This window comes from Calidris pugnax, unplaced genomic scaffold (assembly GCF_001431845.1).
Source record: "Calidris pugnax isolate Ruff unplaced genomic scaffold, ASM143184v1 scaffold146, whole genome shotgun sequence".
Taxonomy (NCBI): Eukaryota; Metazoa; Chordata; class Aves; order Charadriiformes; family Scolopacidae; genus Calidris; species Calidris pugnax.
The window spans coordinates 297453-325315 of NW_015090869.1; the positions used below are offsets into that span (position 1 = coordinate 297453).

At 43.7% G+C, this 27863-nt stretch overlaps 2 protein-coding genes across 2 annotated transcripts; both read left to right on the top strand.

Moving 5' to 3' along the window:
* The first annotated feature begins 7151 nt into the window (after positions 1-7151).
* On the top strand, positions 7152-8093 carry LOC106890094 (olfactory receptor 4D1-like). Its single transcript, XM_014945676.1, has one exon. It carries the CDS (start codon positions 7152-7154, stop codon positions 8091-8093), a length of 942 nt encoding a protein of 313 aa, XP_014801162.1.
* A 6688-nt stretch (positions 8094-14781) lies between these two features.
* LOC106890095 (olfactory receptor 4N5-like) lies at positions 14782-15720 on the top strand. The gene has a single exon (XM_014945677.1). It carries the CDS (start codon positions 14785-14787, stop codon positions 15718-15720), a length of 936 nt encoding a protein of 311 aa, XP_014801163.1. The 5' UTR covers positions 14782-14784.
* Positions 15721-27863: the final 12143 nt, after the last annotated feature.

Below are 27863 nucleotides of genomic sequence, written 5' to 3' on the forward strand. Positions count from 1 at the left end.
AAAGTTGAGTCAACTGAATTCCGTAATTACTTCTCTCTTTTCATTATCTCTGAGGTAACCTGTATATCAGAATTGTGCCTGTGTGGCTCAATTTGACGAAATTAATTCCATTCTCACGAAGTTATGTCTTACCTGGACTTAAATGAAAGGTGATTCAAAAGATATGGATGCCTGAAAGAAAAAAAAATAACACTGAAAACAACTTTTAAACAGTTCATGAGATGTTTTTCAGTAAGGGGCCATCTTATATATATATATATATAAATATATATATACACACACAGAAGTGTTTCCATTATTTTCTCTGCCAAAACACTTGAAGACCAGTGTTTACAATTCAGGTACTGGAAGGCTGTTATAAGGTCTTCCCAAAGCCTTCTCTTTTCCAGGCTGAACAACCCCAACTTTCAGCCTGTCTTCATAGGAGAGGTGCTCTAACCCTCTGATCATATTTGTAGTCCTTCTCTGGGCTCATTCAGCTCCCTGACCATTTCTGTGGTCCTCCTCTGGACCCACTCCCACAGGTTCATGTCTTTCTTATGTTGGGGACTCCAGAGCTAGATACTACTCCAGGGGTTGAAACGGGGATTGGTGCTGTTCAACATCTTTGTCTGTAACATGGACAGTGGGATTGAGTGCACCCTTAGCAAGTTTCCTAATGACACCAAGTTGTGTGGAGCAGTCAACATGCTGGAGGGAAGAGATGACATCCAGACAGACCTTGACAGGCTTGAGATGTGGGCCTGTGTAAACCTCATGAAGTTCAATAAGCCAAGTGCAGGGTCCTGTACCTGGGACATGCCCATCCCAGACCCAAATACAGGTTGGGCGGAAAATGGATTGAGAGCAGCCCTGAGGAAAAAGACTTGGGCTGTTGGTTGATGAGAAACCCAACACGAGCCAGCAATGTGCGCTAGTAGCCCAGAAAGCCAACCACATCTTGGGCTGCATCAAAACAATTGTGGCCAGCAGAGCAAGGAAAGTGATTCTGTCCCTCTACTCTGCTGTGGTGAGACCCCACCTGAAGGAGGGTGTAGAGCTCTGGGGCCCTCAACATAAGAAGGACATGAACCTGTGGGAGTGGGTCCAGAGGAGGACCACAGAAGTGGTCAGGGAGCTGGACCACCTCTCCTATGAGGACAGGCTGAGAGAGTTGTGGTTGTTTAGCCTGGAGAAGAGAAGGCTCTGGGGAGAACTTATACCAGCCTTCTAATATCCAAAGGGGGCCTACAGGAAAGATGGGGAGGGAGTGTAGGGGTGGGACGAGGAGTAATGATTTTAAACTGAAAGGGGGGAGATTTAGATGAAATCTCAGGAAGAAATTCTTTAGCGCAAGGGTGGTAAGACACTGGAACATGTTTCCCAGAGAAACTGTGGATGTCCCATCCCTGGAGGGGTTCAAGGCCAGGCTGGATGGGGCTTTGAGCAACCTGGTCTTGCAGGAAGTGACCCTGCCCAGGGCAGGGGGGTTGGAACGAGATGATCTTTAAGGTCCATTCCAACCCAAACAATTCTATGATTCTATTACAGATCATGATGTTGCCCACATCTTCCACCAATTACCATCACAGGCAAAAAAATCTTAAGACAGAGAAATTTATTTGACTGTCTCCTGGAACAACACCTGGTGTCAACTTCCTCTGTTTTTGCTGTGGATTACATTCAACCTATCAATACAAAGCTAGTAAGGTTATAGGCAGCATAGGAGGTTGAAGTGGTATGCATAACTATTTTTTGTTAGTTTATGCATAGCAGCTTCTTTTTCCCACCCTAGGCATATTGGTTTTCTGCCAGTTTAGCAGACATTAGCACTCTGTTCAAGTGTGCCCAATTCAACAAGGCATATAGGTGCAATTCAGTCCATTCACAAGTGTCCGTGCTCCAGCATGAGTAGCTCATGCGTCATAGTCCTTTCACAGGTTGTACATGCTGTAGTGTGGCTTATTGACACACTGCTGCCCCTTCAGGGTATATATATCCTTTTGCATGCAGTGTCCTCTCCCATCCTACCCCCACCAAAAGTGTGTCTAGCAGCCTGTATTGGCTGCTAGCTCATATTTTGTACATGTTTGACCAGGAACACCATGTGCTTCTCTGAATGTGTAAACTTTTGCTGTGCAATTCCCATGTCCCTTACCCACATGCAGCTGGTTGTTGGTGCTGGTTTCAGAGCTGGGCGAAACAGATTTTGATTAACACTCGACAGTTCATTATCTTCTCCCACAGATATCACCCTTGTGGCCAAGTACGGGTTACACAAATTTATGCCCATTAGAAAGACAGGCTGCAATTCAGAAGTATTTGGATGGGAGGGAGAAATGCACTGAAAGAAATCTTACGTTTAAAAAATGCAAGCATGAAGTCTTACATCTGTGATGCAACATTATGCTGGCTTAGGGGGTGAGGCTTACAAATAGTTAGTCTCCAGCTTTGCAAAAAAAGATTGGACTCGATGATCTCTGAGGTCCCTTCCAACCACTACGATTCTGTGATTCTGTGATCTTTGTGTCCTAGTGCACAAGTAAGGTGTGTGTTTACAGTGCATCCTTGCAGCAAGTAAGGCCAACTGCATTCTGAGCTGTGACAGAGAGAGCAGTCGATATGTCTAGCGAAGTGATCCTTCTCCTCTGTTCAGCACTTGGGAGAGCACAAATTGGAGTAATTTCCCTGGTTTTGGCCTCCGCATTACAAGACAGACATGGACACATTGCAAGAAGTCCAGTGGAGGACAAGCTAAGAGAAATTGTTTTGTTCAGCCTTAAGAAGAGAAGGCTGTGAGGGAAGCTTATTACGGTCTTCCTCTACCTAATAGAAGGTTGTAGAGAAGATTGATACAGAATTTTCTCAAAGGTGTATAGCATTAGGATGAAGAGCTTAAGATACAAGTTGTACCATGGCAAAATCCAACTCAGTTTAAGAAAAAACACCTTTCACTGAAAGTGAACAGACATAGAGGCCCAGAGAGGCTGTGGCCTTATCACAGAGATACTAAGAGATACTTCAAACTGGACTGGATAGATCCCTGAGCAATTTGCTTCAAACAGGAGGCTGGGCTGGAAACTTCCAGAGGTCCCTTCACCCTGCATGATTCTGTAATTTGCTGATTCTGTAGCTATGAGCTGACAAATGGATTATTCTTACTAAAGTGCACAAACCATTAATCAACACAATTTATTGATTAACCAGGTTTCACCTGTTGACTACTGATACGATCCTGGCATGTAACCCATAGTACTGTTGGGAGTCACATAAAGTATTCAGGCTCATGTAGTTTAGTACAAAAGGACATTTGCTGAGCCTCTTGTTCTTATAGGATTATTTAAAGAACAAAATAAACCATAAACTTTTTAATTTATTCCCTTGTAACACAATCCCTAAATCTCCCAAACAATAGTGTTTTGATTTTGTTATTTTCTTGATCCTGTTAGTAAACCTCATGGGTGTTTCAGAGAGAGGGTGTCAGATTAACGGCTGATGCAGTGCAGTCCTGAGAAAATGTAACAGAAGGAGTATTCAGAGGACAAACAACTCTTTTACGGTATTTTCTCGCCATGCTTTTCTCAACAGTTAATGTCATAACTTGTCTTGGGAACTTCACCATTGTTGCCACAGTAATCAGCCACCTGTGGCTTTAAAATCCCATGTACTTTCTGCTGGGCAGCTTGGGCTTTCTAGGTGTCAGCAACTCCTCAGCCAATGCTCCCAATTTACTCATGATGACATTCTCAGACTTGATGAGACTCTGGATGCAGCAACAGGCTTTTAGTGCCCTGACCTGCCTGTAACATCAATCTTTGTAATCCTTCTCTGTGGTCTCATCTCTCCTTTCCCCAAGAGTTTAGTTGGCTTTGTTCAAGGTCAGCACTGATATAATGTGGTTGCTTAACCTAGTATTAATCTGCTGTGACACACATAAATTATGAGAAAGCTTTAGGAATACTCATCTGGAAACTCCATTCTGCAATTGGCTCACAACTTAAGTGTTAAAGCTTTGGTCCTTTTTGTTTCTTGTCCTAGCTATGCTGCAGGCATGCTTGTATCTTGCTGGTTTCTACCTCACTTTGACTACTTGAGTTCCTGGCCTAAATTTCAACCGACTTCACTACTACAGACTTGTATAGCTAACGTGGGACTATCATGAGCTTGTTTTGTCCAAGAGCTGAGTCACAGTGCAAACAGGATCTGGATAATGTGAACAACCTTGGATCAACAAGAGAACAACATCTGAAATTGCTGGAATGACATCATTGTGGACTTTGTGATTGGTGGCCTTCACTGACATCTGCTGTAGTAAGTACAGAGGAGTAATATTGCTACAGCATGCAGATGAAATTTTCACGTGTTGATGCCAACCTGCCACCCAAGAATCCAGTCCTGAGACTGTCTGGAGAGTGTTATCTTCCACCCGACTTCACTATGCTGGCTCACCGGAATGCTGGAATTTCAGCAAATCTCAGTTAATTGTGTGTTTGCATGTGTGTGTCAGTGTAAAACTTTCTCTCACTCAGCTTATCCTTTGCTTGGTTCACTTAACACATTGAGCTTAGCGGTGCCATGTTTCCCTACATCCCTTTCCCTCTGGCAATCAGCTGTTGGCTGACTGGTTACTGTCAATGACTCTGCTCCGCTCCTGTTTGTGCTGTGGAACTGTTGCCGTTGCTGGTGAGGTGTGCAGCTCTTGTCTGCTTTGCTGTCACTCTCAGCCCCTGGCTTGCCTTCCCTTGTGGAGCAGGCAACTATTCCTGTTCCCTCACATCTCTAACTTCAGGAAACATAGCACACAAACTATGACCTGCAAATTAAACAGATATTGTATCTGTGAGCAGAAGTTTATTGTTTCAAATGGAAATCCAAATATGACAAGGGAGGAATAGATTAATCTAAATTCTTTATTGACACAAGGCCAGATTCCCTGACAGTCCCTGATTTGGCAAATTCTGTGGTTTCCCTCTGAAGTGAACATCTGTCTCTTCAGGCCAGGGAATGCATACAGAAAGATGAAATGTCCCAAATTCATGCTCTGTCCATGCCAGTCAGTCCGAGTCAAACCAACTGACTTTGCAAACTTCAGCCCTTACAATTGAAAGCAAGCACCAGCAAGCAAGGCTTATTGTCTATAACATAAAAGAATATGTTATCTGATCAGTACAGACAGGAACTGAAGTAAAAAATGAGAGAAACATTTTATGAGAACAAGAAAAGTTAACAGGGATTCTGAGAAAGTGTGGGAGAAGCATAAAGGATGCCTGGAGAAATGCACCCCACCTCACATGTTCAGATGGGAGAAACAAAGTTTTTATGTGTTTTGGGCAGGTAGTTGGGACACGCAGAGAAAATGGACCAGGCATGAGGAACTTCTGCCTTCTACTGGATTGGAAACTGATTTGGTAAATAGCAAAGTGTATGAAGGATGTCACTGAACTTAAGACAGAGAGAAATAGGAGATAGAGTTCAGAATCCCTGGAGTGAAACTGAATGGCAAAGGAAGCAGAGAGAAGATAATCTGATGTGAAAATGAAAGCTCTGAGATGCTACGTGGAGTCCTCACAGACACAGAGAAAACAGGGTGAACTAGAGATAGAAGTCCGTCTTGTCCTGGAATGAGTGTTAGGCACCTAAACGCTGCAAAAAGCACCTCTTTGTACGTTCAGGAGTAGAACATTGGTCACATATCTTCAGAGACCTACATGATAGGAGTTCAGATATAAGCTAGCCTTTTGGGTTTCATTAGAGTCAGTGGTGAGAAACACACTCCCAGTGCAGTTTTTGTCATCCTAGGCATCAAGACTAGGACAAATTGATCACATTCTGCAGCTATCCTTTTCTCAACCTTGACTTCAATAGGACTGCAGAACTAGTTCACACACAGAGATTTAGGATGCTGAGGTTGGAGGTTGAGAAAGGTGGATCTAATGTATGTATCTGAAAGACAGTGCAGGTGGGATCCGTGCTCCTAAGCAGAAATGTCTGAAGTATGCCATCTGGCTTCCAGCTGCCGTATCTTAAGGGCACCCATAAATCATGAGTGACAGTTGCCAACCCAGTGTAAATATCTTGGGAATTTTAGGACACCTGAAATGACTTTGGACATTTACTTTTAGGAAGACAATCCCACTTTAGTGATCAAGCTAGTCATCAAAATCTGCTTAAAACCAACAACGACACATTGAGGGGATCATTGAGATCATCTTAATTTAGGTGTCTGAGACAAGTAGAATGAAGTGCTTATATAAGTGAAATGAACTGCTGCCTGCATATCCCAGGTCCTTACTGAATGCAAAGTCCAGGGCACACTCTCCTGCAGGATGTGATGAAGAGACCAGGGAGTCTCGTAACGACTTATTTTCTCATTCTTCAGATTGCTTGTTTCACAGTATTGGAGAGGAATTCAAGAAACTAGGCATTCTTTTTCTTGCTGAAACATTCTTTTGTTTTCTAAGATCGCGTCTGTGTGCCATGAAACAGACATGTCTGCACAGTAAAGAATATGCAAGACATCCTGTTCTGTTACTGTACTACATCATAAACTACTCATTTTTTAATGCTTGCCAGAGCAGGAATCCCTTAGTGGCTATAGAAAAAACATTTTTGTTCAGATCCAGGAAAGTTTGTACAGATTTCACAGTAACTTTTTTCCTAGCATCTACTTTGGTGCTTAGACAGAATGATTTATGAATGGTATTTTATTTGTTTTGTTTTCTCTTTGCAGTCTTCTGTGGAGAAGAGGAATAAGACAACTCTAAGACTGCAGACAAAGCAGTTCTATGTGGAATAAGGGCTCTTGATGTGTGGATGGAAAACAGATAATACTAGAGATAAACACAGTTGCACTGAAGAGAGACCAAAGCCTGCATTAGTGGGGAAAAAGAAGTCTATTTATGAAGATAGCAACTAGTTGTAAAGTTACACTGGATTTTAAGGGTAGAGATGCAGAGGAGCCAAAGTGAAGATCAAAGAAAACAGTTCCTAACACCAAGACTACCTCCACTGAACAAAATTTCCATTGTATAGTACAAGGATATAAGGAGGTTTCTAGGATGGGGGTTTCTGAGCCAGGGGAGGAGGATTCTCTCTAGTGGTGTTGAAAAGCATACTTTTCTCAACTTCCCTTCTCCATTCCTCCTCTCATAGGCACGCTCAGATGGTAATGAATGGAGCTAAAAAATGTAACCAATCCTGTGATGGAATTTGTCCTCCTGGGCTTCAGTCACAGTCTTAAGATTCAGCAATTCCTCTTCGTGGTCTTTTTTCTTGTCTTCCTGATGACCTGCTTGGGAAACATCACCATCCTCATAACTGTTATCACTGACCACCACTTGCACACACCCATGTATTTCTTCCTGGCCAACTTAGCATTCACAGATATAACCGAATCGTCAGTTAATACTCCCATTCTATTGTCAGGTCTCGTCTCAAAGCACAAAACTGTTCCATTCAAGGAGTGCATCCTTCACATGTTTCTTTTTCACTTCATTGGTGGTGCTCATATCCTCCTTCTTGCAGTGATGGCAGCTGATCGGTATGTGGCTATCCATAAACCCTTGCAGTACTTGACAATCATGAACCATGAGGTATGTGTAGTTCTAGTTGCAGGGTCATGGGCAGGTGGATTAATTCATTCTGCAACACAGATAGCTCTGCTTCTCCCTTTACCTTACTGTGGTCCTAACATCCTGGACAATTTCCACTGTGATGTTCCACAAGTACTGAAATTGGCCTGTATTGACACCTACCTGACAGAGCTGCTGATGGTCTCAAATGGTGGACTGCTCCTCATAGTAATTTTTGTCTTGCTCCTCATTTCATACACTGTTATTTTAGTCAAGATAGGGAGGCAAGTCTCCGAAGGAAAGCACAAAGCTTTGTTGACCTGCATAGCCCAGATAATAGCAATAAGCATAACATTTATTCCAGGAATATTCATCTATGCTCGCCCTTTCAAGACATTTGAACTAGACAAAGTGGCTTCCATCTTCTTCACTGTGCTTGTTCCATTGCTGAATCCCATGGTCTACACCCTGAGAAATACTGAAATGAAAAAGGCCATCAGAAGACTTGTTTTTAGGGTCATAAGAGATTTTTCCCAGGTTTAGAGATGCACCTTCCTATGCTTTCTCCTTTACCTATGAGATGCTTGTTCTTCCTACCTTTTTGGTTTTAGAGAGTTACATATATTTTTCTACTTTCCATTTTTTTCGCAGTAAGATTTTAGCAGTGTGTGATGACTGTGTTTCCTAAAGAATGTCTAAGTCTGTAACTTGTGCCATTAATAGCCATCTGGAAACCTTCCTTCAAAGGCTTCCACATTTGGATGACTGTATTAAGACAACCAGGAGTTTTTTGATTCTCATGAGTGCATTGCGACTGATTATCTACTGACTTTTTGTTTACACTTCCTGTTTACACTGTACAGTTATATTCTAAAGGAGCAATTAATTCTATTTGATAGAAGGTAAGATCAGTTTTCTTAAAGCAATTGACAATTCTATGAGGAGACATGCTTATGGTTTACAGGTTAAGGAATGTGAGGGTTTTGGGCTACAGAAAAATCTGGAAGGCTGCAGTTCCCTGAGATACTGTCAGACTGCTGGGATGAGTCAGTACCAGACAGCTATCACACAGAGATAACTGTAACAGTCACTGAGTTGACTGAAACCCACCCCCATCAAGTGCAATGAGAAAGAATTTTTTTTTTTTAATAAAGAAAATAGGTTTTGATCCTTACTTTTTATCCTAGGTAATGTCATAGTTTAACCCCAGCTGGCTGGTAGGACCATGCAGCCACTCACTCATGCCCCTCATTTTGGATGAGGGAGAGAATCGGAAGAGTAAATCAGAAGGTGTTCAGCCATCTCCAAGGAAGCAGTGCTCCATCACATGTAATGGTTACTTGGTGAGATAAACACCATCACTCCAACTTTCCCCCTGGCTTTCATTCTTCTTCCCCCACCTTTATATACTGAGCATGAAGTCACATGATATGGAATAGCCCTTTGGTCAGTGTGGGTCAGCTGTCCCAGATGCATGCCCTCCCAACCTATTCTGCACCCCTTGCCTTCTAGCTGGTGGGGAGAAGTGAGGAGCAGAAAAGGCTCTGACTCTGCGTAAGCACTCTTCAGCAATAACTAAAACTTCCCTGTGTAATCAACAGTGTTTTCAGCACAGATCCAAAACATAGCCCCATACTAGCTATTATGAAAAAAATAACTCTATCCCATCCCAAACCAGGACAATTCCATATATATTCAAAATAATTTTATTATTCATAGCCTTTTATGAATTTATATATTTAATTTTAAATATACATGTGTAAACATATTTCAACACAGATAGAAATGTATATGTATGTGCATGTGTATATGATTACATCCTGGCCCTAAGAAAATAAGCAACCAATCACAGTACTGTAAAATCATTTGGGACATAATAGGAACAAAATCAGCAGCCCTGGAGGCAAGGAGCTGCAGGGTGACCCAACCGTGTGACTGGAAGACAAGCACAACTTCCACATCAGGTGACAATGAGGGTAGGGTGGAGTACAGTTTCCACTGCTAAGTGGTGTCCTGTCACCTGTCACTTCTCATCCTGGATAAGGTTGTGTTCTGGTTAATCATGCAGACAGGGTAAGTTCTACTGAATTGCCCTCTGTCTTAAAGGAAACTTTAAAAGTCCTGGAAAAAAGCTAAATTAATCAGTTGATGTGTTGCTACTCAGTATGTGATATTTCACTATAGAAGCACAAAATGAATGTTTAGCATTGATGGATTGTGCTGCTGCTTTAATTTAGCTTCTAACATTCACCTTCTAAAAGTCTGTGTTGAGTTTAATATATACACTGCATATATATATAGTATATAATATAAACTTTACATTCAGTAACAATGTATAAATACACAAGGGAATTAATTTTACTTAACTGAAGTCATGTAGATGCTGTATCTTTAAAAGCATAAAATTCTTTGTAGTTAGTGAAAAGAAATAAGCACCTTGCAGTCCTGATTCACCTGACCAACCATACTGCCAACAGTAATCAAAAGCAACATTTTGGGGAAACAGACAAAGACAGAAAATGAGAAATGGGGAGAGATATGTGTGACAGGGGAGAAGTTGATGAGTTTATTTGTTTTACGCTTTCTGAAAGTATGTATTTCTGTCAGTAGACTATGAAGAACTTATCCTGAATACTTGTAAAATGCAGAAAATTAAGTGGTCTGGAGAATTCTAGATGGTGGCTCTCCATCCTGTGCATTCTCAGATGAGAAGGTCTACAAAACATGGGAAGTCAGAGGTTGTAGGTTCATTTGTTTTCCAGAAGCGAAGATTACCAGTCATTTAAATGCAGAATTAATAACGAGATCATAAAAAAGTAGGTTGTTGGGTACCTCGATATGTCACCTGGTCGAGGAATAATATGTAAATAATTGAGTAATGTTAATAAAGAATTATAAATAAAGGCATACAGCTTAAAGCTTTTATTAAGACCCCTGGGCATCTGAGTTAACACTTCAGAACCACAGCTGTTGCCACAATTATCAAACCATCAACCTGGGAACCAGAAACGACCTGCACACTCTGAAGAGACAAAGAAAGCATTATCTAGAGGAGGCAAAGAGATAAAATCTGCATCCTCTGATGCACCATGTTCACCCTCTGTCATCAGGTGGTGAGTGAAGCAGCTAATGTCATAGGCAGTCTGGGGGGGGACTAGTCCCTAGTTGCAGTCATAGGGACTAGTGTTGACAATCGGGCAGAGGTACAAATAGCTTAGCAAGTCTGGCATTAGAAGAGCCGAACTTCTGGTGCATGCACAGCAGTACTAAATACATGGGTGTGTGGGAGAGGATTCATGGCCAGAAGAGCAATACTTCAGGTCAGAATGATGGACTACCAACAGAGCTTCTGAAAGGGAGATGCATATTGAAGCTATAGCGTGTGTTTGATGGATTTTGCATCTGGGATTGCAACAAGCTTCAGAAATACTGAGTCATGTTGTGGAGTGAAGCTAGGATTTGGATAGCTGAAGAGCTGTTGGTATTTGTGAACAACTTGGGAAGACAGGGGATAAGAGATGTAGAGATTAGGCAAGTCCAGGCCTCAGCTGTCTTGCATTCGCACATGATTCAGGGAGGGCTGACAGAACCTATGTCATTAAGAATAACCTTGAGAGAACTCAGAATCAATGAGGAAGACAAGTGCTATAGGCAATACAGTACTCATTTGGTACAGGGACTTGAGTTGTTAATTGCTCACTTTCCCAGAAAATGAAGGACATTTGACGTTCAACTATGCATAACAAGAAGGGTGAGAAAATAACTTCAGGGGAAAAGGGCAGATGCTTGTTTATGCTGAGTTTATCAGTAGAGATCTCAGAAACTGGGTGATCCGGTTTGAAGTAAAACCAAACCAATTTTGTGTTCTGTGATTTTACATTTTAGCTAGGCCTCCTCTAACTCTCTGAAACTAATGGCATATTGTGGAGAAAACTACTCGTTCTCAGAATGATAAGACCAGTGTTTGTGCTAAATGGCAAGGAATGGTAAGCAGAGAGGCCCTTGCTTATACTTATTGCTGTAACAACCAAGGTCAGCCAATTTTTGTTATTTGCCCCTTAGAGGATTGGAAACGAAAAATGTAAAGGGATCACATCTGTGGGGAGGAACAGACAGGACAGGTGACCCAAACTTGACCAACTGGGGTGTTCCATCCCATCTGCCCCATGCTCAGTATAAAAGCTGAGGGATCAAAGGGTCAGTTTCTCTTCCTGTGATGGCTGACATCTGAAGAGGACCCTGTCAGTTCATCTGCCTTTGAACCCAATCCGAGTGTTCCTGACTCCACAGCTGGAATCCAGTTCCCATCCGTCGCTGAGTCCAGTCTGGGACTTCCCCAGTGCCTGCCAGTGACGGGACTGTCATCCTGGGAGCTTGATACGGTTTTGTATATATTGTATCTATTTCATTATTTTCTTCTCTTTTTTTTTTTTTTTTTTAATTTTAATATTAATTCTTAATTAAAGTAGTTTAGTTCATTCTAAACTTTTTAATCTCCTTTTCTCTTCCTCTCCTCTTTTGCGGGGGGGAGGAAGGGCCTTCTGTCGGTCCGGTTGTGGTGATTTCGGCTGAAACCATGACACTGGGTTAGTGTTAGTATTAGTGTGATAGGGCTACTAATGAGTCATTGTTTCATTTTGCTTTGACTGCCAAAACATTAATGAGACTAACAATGACATTTTTTGGAGCAGCGTGTATTCTTTGATGCCTAATTGTGTTGGTAAAAGTGTTTAAAAGCCAAGAATCTCACTTCACTTAGATCTACAGGTAGACAACAGTATTACCCAAAAAATGGCATGCCACTCTCTGATGAAGATGTTAGCAGCTCCAGCAAGGATTTAATCATCATAGCCTAGCAGCAGACAAAATTTGTTTCTGTAGTAGCTACACAATCATTTAGGCTTAGGAATTCTCTATTAATCAGAAATAACCAGAGGACAAATTCAGAGAGCTTGGTTCATCTGTCCAAAGCTAGAGACAATTAAAAGTCTGAGCTAGACACATAGAGCAGAATTCAAATAGTCAAACATAGTCTGAACCACTCTGATGGCACTGGGTGCTAGCTCATACATCTCCACTAGAATGGCTGGTGAGACACAGGACCCATCCTTCTATACCTGACACTGGAGGCCAGGCAGGTTATTCCGGAGCATGTAAAATTGCACTCAACAACTGTGTTTGTCCGAGTTCCATCCCTACACTTCCTAAGAGGAATTATATCCTTTTCCTTCCACTCTATCCCTCAGGTTGCTATGTTGACTTACACACGTGTAGATATATATATATCAGCAGCATTGTAAATTATTCAGTATGAGCACCCCCATAAATAACTCAGGAAAAGATGGCTTCATTCTAGAAAAGACGAGAATGAGTCGTCACACTCATAGATTGTGATTCTTGGGTCTCCTGTAAGCTGTTTCTTTTTGAACTAAATAATTTAAAGGACTGAAAAGAGCCAAATTTAAAAAAAGCATTATGTAATTTTCCTAGTAAATTTGCCTCCAATAGTGAAGACAAATTTACCAGCAGTGAAAACTGGAAGAAGGAACAAACCTGAATTCAGAGAGCCAGTTTTCTGCACTGTGGAAAGGAGACTGCACAGTCTGCAGCTGAAGGCTGAAAAGGATCTGGACATGGCAGACTAATAACATCACAGAAGTAGGTAGAAAAACTGGGAAACATTTACCATGTTTTGTCTGAGATGATGAGATGAGATGAGATGAGATGAGATGAGATGAGATGAGATGAGATGAGATGAGATGAGATGATGAGATGATGAGATGAGGCCGGAGCTGAACAAACCAAATAGAGGGAATTTAAAGTGAGGCAAAGAGTAACTCGGATAGAGATGGATAACGATTTGCAGTCAGCTGAGAAATTTATACACACATGCAGCACAAGTCCTTCAGCTCCATGAAAGAAAGAAGAGATGGAGAAAACAAAGAATGTCAAGAAAATTTTTAATTTCAAGGCATGACATGACCTCAATTTTTCTGGTGAAGTTACTAATGCAGGAATAGGCAGATGCCTTCATGTAGACAGCCATACCTCTTTGTAGCAAAATGGAAGAAAAATGTTAAAAAATCTGGAGGCAAAACCTTGTATAACTTTCTTCTGACCCAAAAGAAGAAAAAGAAGTAGGAGGAGTAAAAGAACACAGGTAAATGGAAATGCTTTTTTAAAAAATCCTGACCAATTTTTATGGTTTTCTTCACTAGGGAGGTGTTACAATCCACAGTTCCATTCAAAATATATGTAAACGCAATTATTTTATACATTGTATGAAAAAAATGTCAGTTTGTTTTCCAGAATGCCATCACATTGATCCACAGTGGATTTATTTCATAGAGATATTTAGGTAACTGAATTTTATTTATGTTTTCAGTGTTCTGTTGACTTCATTGGAAAATTAGATACTGCTGTGGGATTTCTCCAGAGAAAGGTGGGAATCTGAATGTGATCTAGACATCCTCAACTCCCTTGAAAGACAATTGGGAAAAATGAAATATTTTGTAAAATACTTGAACTGATATATGCTACAGAAAATTAAGATAGAATTCGTCATTCCCTGGGGTGTCTATACTTACATAATTTAGTATAAAGGGATTTTAAATTGTTTAATTTCAAAGAGATTTGCAGCTATCAGTTGAATTCACATGAGGTTCATAAACCTTCCTTCAGATGTGAGTGAACTACACTTTGTTTCCATTTATACTCAGTGGCTATGATTTATGTTAATTGTGTGATTTTAGAGTGCACTTCATCTAGCTTTGTTTAGCTTTCTACCCTTTAATTAAATCTATCTGCCCTAGAAGGATCTTCTGTTGTCAACCAGAAAGGGAGTACACATGGCTAGCTCAATTACAGCCATCTACATCTTAAACCTCAAAAATTAGCCTACCCATGGAAGAATGGACTGATACTTTATGACCTATAGTCCATCCAGGTGCCAGTTCCCAGGGTGCAGAGAAAACAAAGAACATCTGATAAAATGTGAACATTTCCACCTTATGTTTCCAGTAAAATGCCTGAGTTACTGGGAATCTAAATTACTGGCTTTCAAGTATTTCACCATTAGGAGTTTCCTAAGACTAGGAAATAGAAAACAACATGGATTTTAGGCAATCTAAATATGTCCCAGGTTGTTCAGACATTTCTGTAGACTTGCACTGGTGTGGTTTCCAACACCACCACCATGATTACTGTCTGTTTTTCAGAAGTCTGCGGAGTGGAAATGGATCATGAGAACTATACAGTAGTTACAGAGTTTGTTTTGGTGGGATTGTCCCAAAACCATGAAATCCAGATGATTCTCTTCTTCTTCTTCCTGCTCTTCTATATGATCATTCTGCCAGGCAACATCCTTATCATTCTCACAATTTGGGGGGATTCTCAACTGGGATCACCCATGTATTTTTTCCTGGCCAATTTGGCATTCTTGGACATCTGCTACTGTTCTGTGACCCCACCCAAAATGTTGGCTGACTTTTTCTCACACCATAAGACCATCTCCTACAGTGCCTGCATGGCCCAGCTTTTCTTCCTCCACTTCCTGGGAGCAGCTGAAGCTTTCCTGCTCATGGTCATGGCCTATGACCGTTATATAGCCATTTGCAAACCTCTTCATTACAACAGACTTGTGAACAGGGGGATATGCCATGTCCTGGTTGGAGCTACATGGGGTGGGGGCTTCATCCATGGCATCATTCTGTTTGCTCTCAGCATCCGCCTGCCCCTATGTGGTCCCAACATCCTGGACAACTTCTTCTGTGATGTTCATCAGTTGGTCAAGTTGGCCTGTACCAATACTTACACAGTGGAGTTTTTGATGTTCCTCAACAATGGAGTTATTATCATTATGTGCTTTACACTTCTTCTAATCTCCTACACTGTCCTGTTACTGAAGCTCCAGACACAGTCTTTCAGGGCAAATAACAAAGTAGCCGCCACCTGTGTTTCCCACATCATAGTGGTTTTAGTCATGTGTGGCCCAGCTGTATATATATATGGTTTACCCTTCCAAGCTGTCCCAAAGGAAAAAATTGTTGCTGTTTTCCATACGGTCATCTTCCCCCTGACTAATCCCATGATCTATACCTTTCATAACAAGGAGATCAAGGGCTCGATGTGGAAGCTGGTCAGCAAATACATACTTTGGATTAGAAAATAAAAAAATATATTTTTGAAGTAAATAAGTGAAAGCTTTTTCATTTTTGTTTTGTTAACACAATTTTCTCAGGAATAACTCAATACTGTACATTACGTAGCAACTTAATATATCTTAAGCAAGCTTAAAATAATTTTCTTCTAATTATCAAAGTAACTTAGGGTCACACTAAAACCTGTATGGAATAACTTAGAGCAGAACTATACTGTGTAAAGGAATTAACACAGTTGGGCAATGAAGTTCCAGTGTTAAAATTCTGTATCTCTGCAGAAATTAACTGGCAGGTGTGAAGCATTTATAGAATCATTACTGAATTTCTGGTCTAGATGCAGATAGCCAAAAGCAAGCACGTTAGTTCAATATTTCAGCTTATACTTAAATTTCTGACTTCAAACACTGCCTGCTGTTTGACTGTAGTCCTGAATGAGTTGGTGAGTTCAGCTTTTCCACAAAGGGAGAATGTGCAAGTCACTGGATGATCTAGCTTGTCATCAAGCTTTCCTTTTTCACACAGTATAGGGAGGCCACTGAAATCTGAACTCAGAAGTCAACTACCAAGTAAAATCAAAGGCAATGTGAACATAGGCTTATGGTAGGCACCAGTGGCAGGACTTTTCTATCAAGATATAGACATCTACAGCATCAGAATTAGAAACATAAGGATTCCTGCGTAATTGATGGGTGTTTCTAGCAAGCAATTCAGCTAACCCATTTATATTGGTTACTTTGGGAAAAAATAAACCACACCTTAGGTATTTTTATCTTGACCTTAGTACTCACTCTGTAATCTACTTCTTGGCTTGATTCCAAGGTGGAATCATAAAATTTTTCAAGTTGTAAGACATCCATAAGGATCATTGAGTCCAACTCCCTGCTCCTTGCAGGACTACCTAAACTAAATCATATGACTAAGAGCATTGTCCAGATGCTTCTTCGACTCTGACAGCCTCTGTTCCCTGACCACTGCCTTGGGGAGCCTGTTCCAGTGACCTATCACCCTGTCAGTGAGGAATCTTTTCCTGATGTCCAATCTGAACCTCCCCTGATGCAGTTTCTTTCCATTTCCTTGTGTCCTGTCACTGGTCACCAGAGATCGATCAGCACCTCCACTTCACTGGCCCCATTGAGGAAGTTGTGGACTGCGATGAGGGCACCCCTCAGCCTTTTCTTCTCCAAGCTGAACAAACCAAGTACGTCTTGCCTCAAGGTTTTTCACCGCATTTGTTGCCTTTCTCTGGACAGGCTCTAATAGTTTGGTGTCTTTTTTATATTGAGGCACCCAAAACTTCACACAGTACTCGAGATACACCAGTGCAGTGTAGACTGGGACAATCACCTCCCTTAACTGACTACCTGTGCTGTGCTAGATCCACCCTGGCACATGGCTGCCTCTTTTGGCTGCCAGGGCACACTGTGACTCATATTCATCGTACAATCAACCCAAATCCCCAGATCTCTTTCTGTAGGACTGCTCTCCAGACTCTCATGCCCCAATTTTTTGTATAACCAGGATTACCCGTCCCAGGTAGAGAATCTGGCACTTGCTCTTGTTAAATTTCATATGGTTGGTGACTAGCTCTCTAGTCTACCCCAGATATCTCTGTAAGGCCTCTTTAACCCTGAGGGAATCCACAGCTCCTCCTAGTTTAGGATCATCAGCAAATTTAATGTATGTTCAACTCCTGTGTCCAGATCATTTATAAAACATTGAAAAGAAGTGGCCCTAAAATTGAGCTCTGGGTTACCCCTCTGATGAGTGGCTGCCAGCCTGATATTACCCCATTTACTATAACTCTTTGAGCCTGACTCATCAATCAATTTAATATATGATATAATTGCCATGACAGAAACATGGTGGGATGATGGTCATAACTGGAATACTGTGATGGATGGCTATAAGCTCTTCAGGAGGGATAGGCAAGGAAGGAGAGGAAGGAAGGTGTGGCTCTGTACATTTGGGAGTGTTTTGATTGTATGGAAATAGATTCCAGCAATGATAAAGTTAAGTGTTTATGGGTAAAGATGAAGGGCAAGGCTAGCAAGGGAGATCTGGTGCTGGGAGTCTGCTATAGACCACCCAACCAGGATGAGGAGGTAAACAAGGTATTCTATAGGCAGCTGGCTGAAGTCTCTCAATCGCCAGCCCTTGTTCTGGTTGGGGACTTCAACCTACCGGACATCTGCTGGGAATACAACACAGCAGAGAGCAGGCAGGCTAGGAGGTTCCTCGAGTGTATGGAAGATAACGTCCTGACACAACTGGTAGGTGAGCCAACCAGGGGAGGTGCCTCACAAATAGAGAGGGACTAGTGGGAGATGTGGTGGTCGGAGGCCGTCTTGGGCTTAGCGACCATGAAATGGTCAAGTTTTCAATTATTAGAGAGGTAAGGAAGGGTCTTAGCAAAACTTCTACCTCAGACTTCTGGCAGGGGGACTTCAGCTTTTTCAGATCACTGGTTGGAAAAGTCCCATGGGAGGAAGCCCTGAACGGCAAAGATGTTCAGGAAGGCTGGGTGTTTTTCAAGGAGGAAGTCTTAAAAGCCCAGGCACAGGCCATCCCTATATGCTGTAAAGCGAGCTGTCGGGGGAAAAGGCCAGCCTGGCTGAGCAAAGAGATAGGGTCACAGCTCAGGGAAAAAAGGAGAGTTTATGGTCTTTGGAAAAAGGGGCAGGCCATGCAGGAAGATTACAAAGGTATAGTACAGTTATGTAGGGAAAAGATTAGGAAGGCCAAAGCCCAACTAGAACTCAACCTGGACTTGGGTGTTAAAAATAATAAAAAGAACTTCTATATATATATTAATAGCAAGAAGAGGACTCGGGAGAACCTCCATCCTCTACTGGATAAGGGACGTAACACAGTGACAAAGGATGAGGAGAAGGCTGAAGTCCTGAATGCCTTCTTTGCCTCAGTCTTTAGTAGTAGAGTAGGGGGTTCCCTAAGTATCCAGACCCCTGAACTAGCAGGCAGGGGCAGGGAGAAGCATGAAGACCCTGTAATCCAAAGGGAGATGGTGAGGGACCTGCTCCAACACCTAGATGCAAACAAGCCTATGGGACCAGATGAGATCCACCCGAGGGTACTGAGGGAGCTGGCAGAAGTGCTTGAGGAGCCACTCTCCATCATTTACCAGCAGTCCTGGCAAACTGGAGAGGTCCCAGACGACTGGCGTCTGGCAAATGTGACGCCCATCCACAAGAAGGGTCGGAAGGATGATCCAGAGAACTACAGGACTGTCAGCCTGACCTCGGTGCCTGGGAAGATCATGGAATAGATCATCCTGAGTGCCATTATGCAGCACATGAAGGCCACCCATGCGATCTGGCCCAGCCAGCACGGGTTCACGAGGGGCAGGTCCTGCTTGACAAACCTGATCTCCTTCTATGACAAAGTGACCCGCTTGCTGGATGAAGGAAAGGCTGTGGATGTTGTTTATCTGGACTTTAGCAAAGCCTTTGATACAGTCTCCCACAGTATCCTCCTGGAGAAACTGGCTGCCCATGGCTTGGATGGGAATAACCTCTGCTGGGTTAAAAACTGGCTGGAGGGCCGGGCCCAGAGAGTGGTGGTGAATGGAGTTAAAGCCGGCTGGCGTCCAGTCACGAGTGGTGTCCCACAGGGCTCAGTACTGGGGCCAGTTCTCTTTAACATCTTTATCAATGATCTGGACGAGGGGATCGAGTGCACCCTCAGTCAGTTCGCAGACAACACCAAGCTGGGTGGTAGTGTCGACCTGCTGGAGGGTAGAGAGGCTCTGCAGAGAGATCTCGACAGGCTGGATCAATGGGCCGAGACCAACGGGATGAGGTTCAACAAGGCCAAGTGCCGGATCCTGCACTTGGGTCACAACAACCCCAGGCAGCGCTACAGGCTGGGGGCAGAGTGGCTGGAGCTGCCTGGCAGAAAAGGACCTGGGGGTGTTGATTGACTGTCAGCTGAACATGAGCCAGCAGTGTGCCCAGGTGATTGGCCCCAAAAAGGCCAATGGTATCCTGGCCTGTATCAGGAACAGTGTAGTGAGTAGGACCCAAGAGATGATTGTCCCCCTGTACTCGGCACTGGTGAGGCCTCACCTTGAGTACTGTGTCCAGTTTTGGGCCCCCTACCATAAAAAAGACATTGAGGTGCTGGAGCGGGTCCAGAGAAGGGCGACAAAGATGGTGAGGGGTCTGGAGAATAAGTCTTATGAGGAGAGGCTGAGGGAACTGGGGGTATTCAGCCTGGAGAAGAGGAGGCTGAGGGGAGACCTCATTGCTCTCTACAACTACCTGAAAGGAGGGTGTAGAGAGGTGGGGGTCAGTCTCTTCTCTCAAGTCACAGTCGACAGGACAAGAGGAAATGGCCTCAAGTTACATCAGGGGAGGTTCAGGCTGGATATTAGGAAAAATTTTTTCACTGAAAGGGTTCTCAGCCCTTGGAATGGGCTGCCCAGGGAGGTGGTTGAGGCACCGTCCCTGGAGGTGTTCAAAAGATGGGTTGATGTAGGGCTGGGAGATATGGTTTAATGATAGTGTTGCTTTTTGTTTGTTGTGTGGGTGTTTATTTTTGTCAGAATTAGGTTGACGGTTGGACAAGATGATCTTTAAGGTCCCTTCCAACCTAGAAGATTCTGTGATTCTGTGAATTTCTCAACCATCATGTTATGGACTTGAATCAGCCAAATAATTCATTTGAGGGGAAATCAGGATTTCAGAGAGGATGGTTTTCTTACTTTAGTGCATATTCTGTTAAGCAGGGTAAGTGCAGAGTGTACTAACTATGGTTCCATCCACAAAGTTTTCAATAATAGCCGTTATAAAATCTCAAATCACCTTGAACTTTCAGTTATTAAAAAAAAAAGTATAATAATAATTAGCAGATTCGAGATTCTGTCACCGTGGGGCTAATTAAAAAGTTCTTGAAGGCTTCACTTTCTTTGTGTGGATCAGGACTATGTGTGGATGCAGGAACATCGTGATAACTGGAGCAGAACTAAGGTGTGGATTTTCTATGTGGGAAAAAGAAATAGCTGAAACTGCTTTTATTATAAGCAGAGGACAGCCCCATGACTCGCAGTAGGTAATATTTAGTCAAGTCTTAATTACTTAGCTCACTCTGCAGTCAACAGAGAGAAGCAGACAACACTGGTGGGCAGTTCACCCAAGACAAACCTACCTTTGTGAGGTGCATGTCCCACTTCAGCAGTGCCTCAAGGGTTGCTGCACCCTGGAGTAGCTCAGATAACTGCACTGGACTGGCAGACATGGCAATAGGGCCATCAATAGACACACAACCATCTGGAACCACAGCTGGGTGGTCAAGTCTGTGTCCCACCACACAAGTAAGGCAGTAGCTGCCTAGGCTGAGGATACTGAATTGTATTTTTAAGCTCATCCCCTGGTACTGCAGTACAGCCAGAGAAGATCTAGGGAGCAGCAGGCAGGAGTCCTCTCTTCCTGAAGCAATGGTCTAAGGGGGGGTCTAAAGTGGAAGACTCCCAAAGGCCTTATTTCTCCAGCCTTATTTAAAGGCATTATGCTGACAAGCTCAGATGTAGACAAGTGTTCTGTGAAAATTGGAGGAGAGAACTCCCAGGTGACTGGCTTAGTCAAAATGTGTTCCTGTAGACCAAAAAATCATAGAATCATGGAATGGTTCATGTTGGAACAGACCTTAAGACCTTAAAGATCATCAAGTTCCAATGCCTCACCTCCCACTAGACCAGGTTGCTAAAAGCCCCATCCAGCATGGCCTTAAACACCTCCAGGGATGGGGCAGTCACAGCTTCTCTGGGCAACCTGTTCCAGTGTCTCACCACCCTCGCAGCAAAGAATTTCTTCAAGATCTCATCTAAACCTCCCCTCTTTCAGTTTGAAGCCATTACCACTTGTCCTATCATTGCATTCCCTGATCAAGAGTCTCTCTCCATCTTTCCTGTAGGACCTCTTTAGGTATCAGAAGAGGGTTATGTGGTCTCCTTGGAGCCTTCTCTTCTCCATGTCCCAACTCTCTCAGCCTGTCTTCATAGGAGAGGTGCTCCAGCCCTCTGATCATCTTCATGGCCCTCCTCTGGATCAGTTCCAACAGGTCGATGACCTTCCTGTGTTAAGGACTCCACAGCTGGACACAGTACTCCAGTTGGGGTCTCACCAGAATGGAGTAGAGAGGTAAAATCACCTCCCTCACTCTGCGGGCCCTTTTGATGCAGCCCTTTTGATGCGATTGACTTCCTGGGCTGCCAGTGTACATTGCTGGCTCATGTTGAGCTTCTCATCCACAAGCGATCCCAAGTCCTTCTCCTCAAGGCTGCTATCCAGCCATTTTCTGTCCAACCTGGATTTGTGCCTGGGATTGCCATGACCCAGGTGCAGGACCTTGCACCTGGCCTGGTTGAACTTCATGAGGGTTGCACTGGCCCACCTCTCAAGCCTGTCCAGGTCCCACTGGATGGCATCATTTCCCTGCAGTGTGTCGACCACGCCACTCAGCTTGGTGTAATCGTCAAACTTGCTGAGCATGCACTCCATCCCACTGTCCATGTCTCCAACAAAGATGTTGAACATCACTGGTCCCAGTAACAACCCCTGAAGAATACCACTCATCACCGGCTGCCATTTGGACATTGAGCCGTTGACCTCAACCCTTTGAGTGAGGCCGTCCAGCCAGTTCCTTATCTACCAAGTGCTCTATCCATCAAATACATGACTTTCTAATTTTGAGACCAGGATGTCATGCAGGACAGTGCCAAACACTTTGCATAAGTCCAGGTAGATGACATCTGTTGCTCTGCCTTTGCTTACCAATGCTGTATCGTAAAAGGCCACCAAATTTGTCAGGCATGGTTTGCCCTTGGTGAAGCCACGTTGGCTGTCACTAATCACCTCCTTATTTTCTATGTGCCTTAGCAGCCATTCCAGGAGGATCTGCTCCATGGTGTTGCTGGGCACAGAGGTGAGACTGACCAGCCTGCAGTTCCCCGGGTCTTTCTTTTTTCCCTTTTTGAAGATGTGGGTTCTGTTTCCCCTTTTCCAGTCAGCAGGAACTTTACCAGATTGCCACAACTTCTCAAATACAATGGAAAGATAAACAAGTAAGTGAAATTCAGCCCTGGGGTTCAGAGCCAGCAACATTCTTCCAGGTCTAGGTGCAAGGGCCACAGTTGACCTGGGGTTTTTGGAGGAGGAATGTGTTCCTTTAAAACAAATGAGTTGCACAGGTGCTCTGCATTTGTTTAAGGGCCTGCGATGTGGGGTCCCAGAATACCCTCTCTTCTTTGGTATAGAGTGGCGAATTCAGGAAACTGCTTAAATTATTCATCTCTGAGGGTGTCTCTAGGACACTCTCTGGGCTGTCTCTGATGGTTGTTCTGTATACAGGTATCTCCACTCCCCCAATCCACCAGCCTGCAGCCTGTTACAGACTATTTATTAGCAGAGTTTCTCAAACCATGGTCACAACTCCTGGGAATGAACAACAGGACTGGATAATAAAATATGAGAGAAATGACCCTGAAGCTGGCAGTGGTCAATATGCTGAGGGACGAAGAGTGAAAGAGGCTGGACCTCACCTTTCTTCAGAGATGTCACATGTACAACAGGAACAAATACACCTCTGCTCATATCACACCTGTTCTGGCAAAGGAGAGAAATCAGGATGTCCTCAGACATATGGTAGTTGTTTTTCTTGGAGGCAAAGGCTACCACCACCGCAGCTGTATCTGATGCTGCAGATACTTACTCAGCAAGTAATAATTAAAGACCTTCATTGGGAATTAGGAGCTCAGTTCTTCCAGGGAGTGGGAGAGAGTATTTGCATCTTCCTTAAACAATGCCCTACTCAGTCACATCACTCTCTTCCAGCCATTGGCACAGCAGTTGCGAGTCCCCACACTGTACCTCAGAGCTGACCTTCTGCTCTGCGTCTGCACATGTGCATGCCTGTGTAATCAGTGCCTTGTAGAAGACCATGTCCTCTCCAGGATACCATTACTGTCAGCAGAAACAGGCAGAATTGTCTATTGTCTCAGTGTGTGTAAGGCACAGCTTGTCCAAGCTGCTTAGGCTGGTCCAAGGATGAGATGAATTGCAGCAAGAGTCCAGCTCTCTTTCCTGGCTGCAAAGGGAATCTGTAAGTATCCAGCTCACATGTGAACATCTGCAGTGTCTGCAGACTGACTAAGGACAAATAAGCAGCAGCTGTTGGGAATGCCTGTATGAGTGCCCACCTTTTCTCTTCATATCTTCTCTGGCTGATCATCCACACTGTCTTCATGCTTGCTGGCTTACATGTAAGCAATTGGAGAGTCTCAGAAGCCAAAATCTGTGACCACATTGAGTGGTTAAGGGTTAGCTCCTCTAGGATTAGGGGTATGGCCACACCAGCTCTCTTTACCTCATTGTGGTCATTAAATCAGCCAGTGGCCTTATATGCTCCTTGTCTTCTTGCTCTGTTCCTCACTTAATTCCTACAGTAACTACCTTTGGCTTCAAGCTCTGAAAGCAAAAGCAACCTATGAGTCTCCAAGCTTCAAACTCATAGGTACTGGAAATGATGCTGTTTAACCTCATCATTAATGACGTGGATGATGGGATAGAGTGCATCCTGTGCAAGTTTGTATCTGTCATAAAGCTGTGAGGAGGGGGTGATAAATCAGGTGGGTGGGTATGCCAAGGCATGTAATCTCAATAATGCCATCTCAAATAACACCAAGGTTGGTGTTATTGAAATTATATGAGGTATCTGAGACATCTGGATGGAACAAAGGGGCAAACCATGCCCTCAAAAGAGCTTTGCTCTCCTTTTAAATGGCACCTGACTTCAGTAATTGAACTGAGTTTGCAGATGCTCAGCTCACCCCTACACCTGTATATGTGAGTGCATAATTGCAGATCTCTTGTTAACGCCCTATGTCATCATACTCCTGCTTTAAAGATGCTCAAAGACAGGATGAATTCCATGGCAAATGCATTATCTTTAAATAGACAAGGCACACGAGGGATGAAGCCCTCTTAAACCCTGCAGACTTCTGCACTACAACCAACCCACCTCATATCCATCGAGTCCAGAACTGTCTCTCATGTAATAGTATAGGTGTACCTATCATAATGTAATCGTAATGTAATGGAATCGTAATGTATCCAGGTGTACCTGGAGCACAAACCCCAGTGTTTCTCTTTACCTTCCCATGCATCCCAGAGGAGTATGGGATGTTTCCCAACCTCAGTAAACAGATGGAGCAGTCATGGCAGTCATCTCCGCTTCTCAGGATGAGCAAATGGAAATAATACCTCTCCCATATACAGACCCACTGCCCTGAAGCTTACATTCAGCTGTGCTTTGAAATAGAAGTTCAGTCATTGCTACAGGATTGCCTCATCAGTAAAGCCTCCAGAGAAGTGGTTATTCAAAACATCTATCAGAGCTGCTGGGTTCAGGCTCTTCTCTGCTTCTTTACAAAGTGAATTTCTTTGGTTTTATGATACAAAGCTGGTCTCTACACACAAAAAGAAGCACAGACACCCAAAAACAGATAGAGAAACTGCAGTAACCTAACCAGAGAAATGGACACACTGACCCAGCTCTTCCCATAGCTGTCCAAGGAGAGCCATCAGCCCCATGCACTGGGAGTGATACCCATCCTGATGAGTCAGGGGTAGCAGCTTTCTGGGTCACCTTACAGACTGAGGCAGAGTTAATGCCCAGAGGGTATGGGACACATTATGGAACGAAGGGGAAAGGCATCTTGGGACTGTACAAGATTTATTCTAGGATGTTTAGGGGAGGAATCACAGGCTGGTCGGTAACATGTCTGGCCATACCCTGTGCCTGCTCAGTGCTGTCTCTCCTGTCTTCTTATTAAACTTCATTTCTGTTTCCCTGGGGGACTGTTGTGTCAAGAGGCAAAATAGTTTTGGCAGAAAATAACCCCCCTTGCATTCTAGCACTCCTCACTGAGGTGGGAGGCTGGGGGCGGCCAGGTTTAAATCCTGAGTGATGCCCAATTTCCCACTATCAGTCCAGTCACGTTTATATATTAAACTATCACGATTCTGGATACACTAATAATGGACTGCACCTTCAGTCTAGTCATGCTCATGAACTAGCACGGCCACACTCTAGAGTTTCGTTGTGTTCAATAAGAAACCGAAATGGTTAGCTAATCAAGCAGTGCAGTTTATTTAAGCAACAGATATGAAGGTTCTTATGGTTTGCCGGTGATAAATACACTGTCTGCAAAGCACGTGTGAGTAAAAATATTATTAATAGTACAAAGCACATGACAAAGTTACAAACAATACAGCCTGGCTATAAATGTAAAAGGTAACTCTCTAGAGAGATTTTTCAGTTTCCTGAGGAAGCACTCGGTGTAGTCTAAGTCTTACCCACGGGCGTCCCTACTGGGGGGGAAGAGAGGCTCAGCCCGTCGACTGGTCCCAGGAGTCAAAGGCAGTCTGTGATGGGATCCTCCCTGACTTGTTCACGATGGTATCTTCCCTAGGATCCCCCCTTTCTTGGGCTATTTTTATACTATTTTTTACCTTCAAGGTGGAGTTTGAGTGACTTTAGTCATAAATACTTTTATTATGATTAGTGTAAAATTCTCTTGCCTCACTAATAAAGGTACAGTTTACGAAAAATTCAGAGCGCAGACTCAAGGAGGAGTGGTCACACCTTGGAGGTGGGTAGCCTTCGGGCTGGAGGTGTGTTTTGGTATTATAATGACATTATAATGAGCAAAGTTCGCACAAAAGACAGCATTTCATCAAAATTTGACAGACTGTTGGCTCAGGGTAGCAAGTGTGCCGCTTATCAGTTCCATAGGATCACCTCATTCCCATATCTGCTGTGTAATCACAGAGCTTGGCCGTGGAATATTCACGCCACTCCATCCCCCGTGTTGCAAGCAATATTGTTCAGGGAGTCAGGGATGTAGCGGATTCCTTGCATACCAGTCGCCGCTGTGTTCTACCCTGGCAACGTTTTGATTTTATACCTTTCCTTAGTGTGTGAACAATGCTATATATTTTTAATAAAAATTATATTTTAGGAATTATTCCACAGAGAGGGATCTCTATTCTGTGTGCGTGTGTGTATGGGGGACTGACAGCAGTAACCAGAGTCAGAAGGCCTGTGTGTCCATGGTGCCAGCAAATGGAGCAAGGCTGTGTGAGTAAGCAAGTATCCAGGCAGACCAGCAGCCAAGTAAGTGAAGTGACTTGGTGTCACCTGCAAACTTACCAAGGGTGCACTCCATCCCCTCAACCAGGTCATCAATAAAGATATTAAACAGAACCGGCCCCAATACCAAGCCCTGGGGAACACCACAGCGACTGGCTTCCAACTGGATTTAACTCCATTCACCACCACTCTCTGGGCCTGGCCCTCCAGCCAGCTTTTTACCCAGCAAAGAGTACGCCTGTCCAAAACACGAGCAGTCAGTTTCTCCAGGACAATGCTGTAAGAAATGGTGCCAAAGGCTAGGTGTCCAGGTAGACAACGTCCACAGCCTTTCCCTCATCCACTAAGTCATCTTGTCATAGAGGGATATCAGGTTTGTCAAGCATAAACTCATAAACTCATGCTGAATGGGCCTGATTCTGATTTCTTCCATAACATTTCCCAGGTGCTCAGGTCAGACTGACTGGCACAGTTCCCCACATCTTCCTTCCAGCCCTTCATGTAGAAGGGTATCACATCTGCTAACCTCCAGTCAACTGAGACCTCCCTGGTTACCCGGGACTGCTGATAAATGATGGGAAGTGGCTTAGCAAGCACTTCCAGCAGTTCCTCAGTACCCTTTTGGGTACCCACCCAGCTCCATAGAACTGTGTGTGTCTAAAAGTGCCATAGCAGGTCATTAACCACTTCCCAGCCCTCTGACCTTCCCCATGGGCCCCCTACTTGACGGCTGGTCCAGCTTGATGCACCAAACCTGCAGCATTGCACACTCATCCCACAGACACCCCACATTCACAGGGCACTAACGTGGCCCACCCACCCACCTGATACCCCTGCACAGACCCAGGGCCTCCTAATTGATGCTGGTCTAGCTTGAAGTTTGCTGGTGAATACACACACACACAAGGTTTGTGGGGGACACAGACACTTGTTCCCTCAGCAACCAGCACCAGGCCCACAGGCTGTGACCCAGCTACCAGCACTGTGC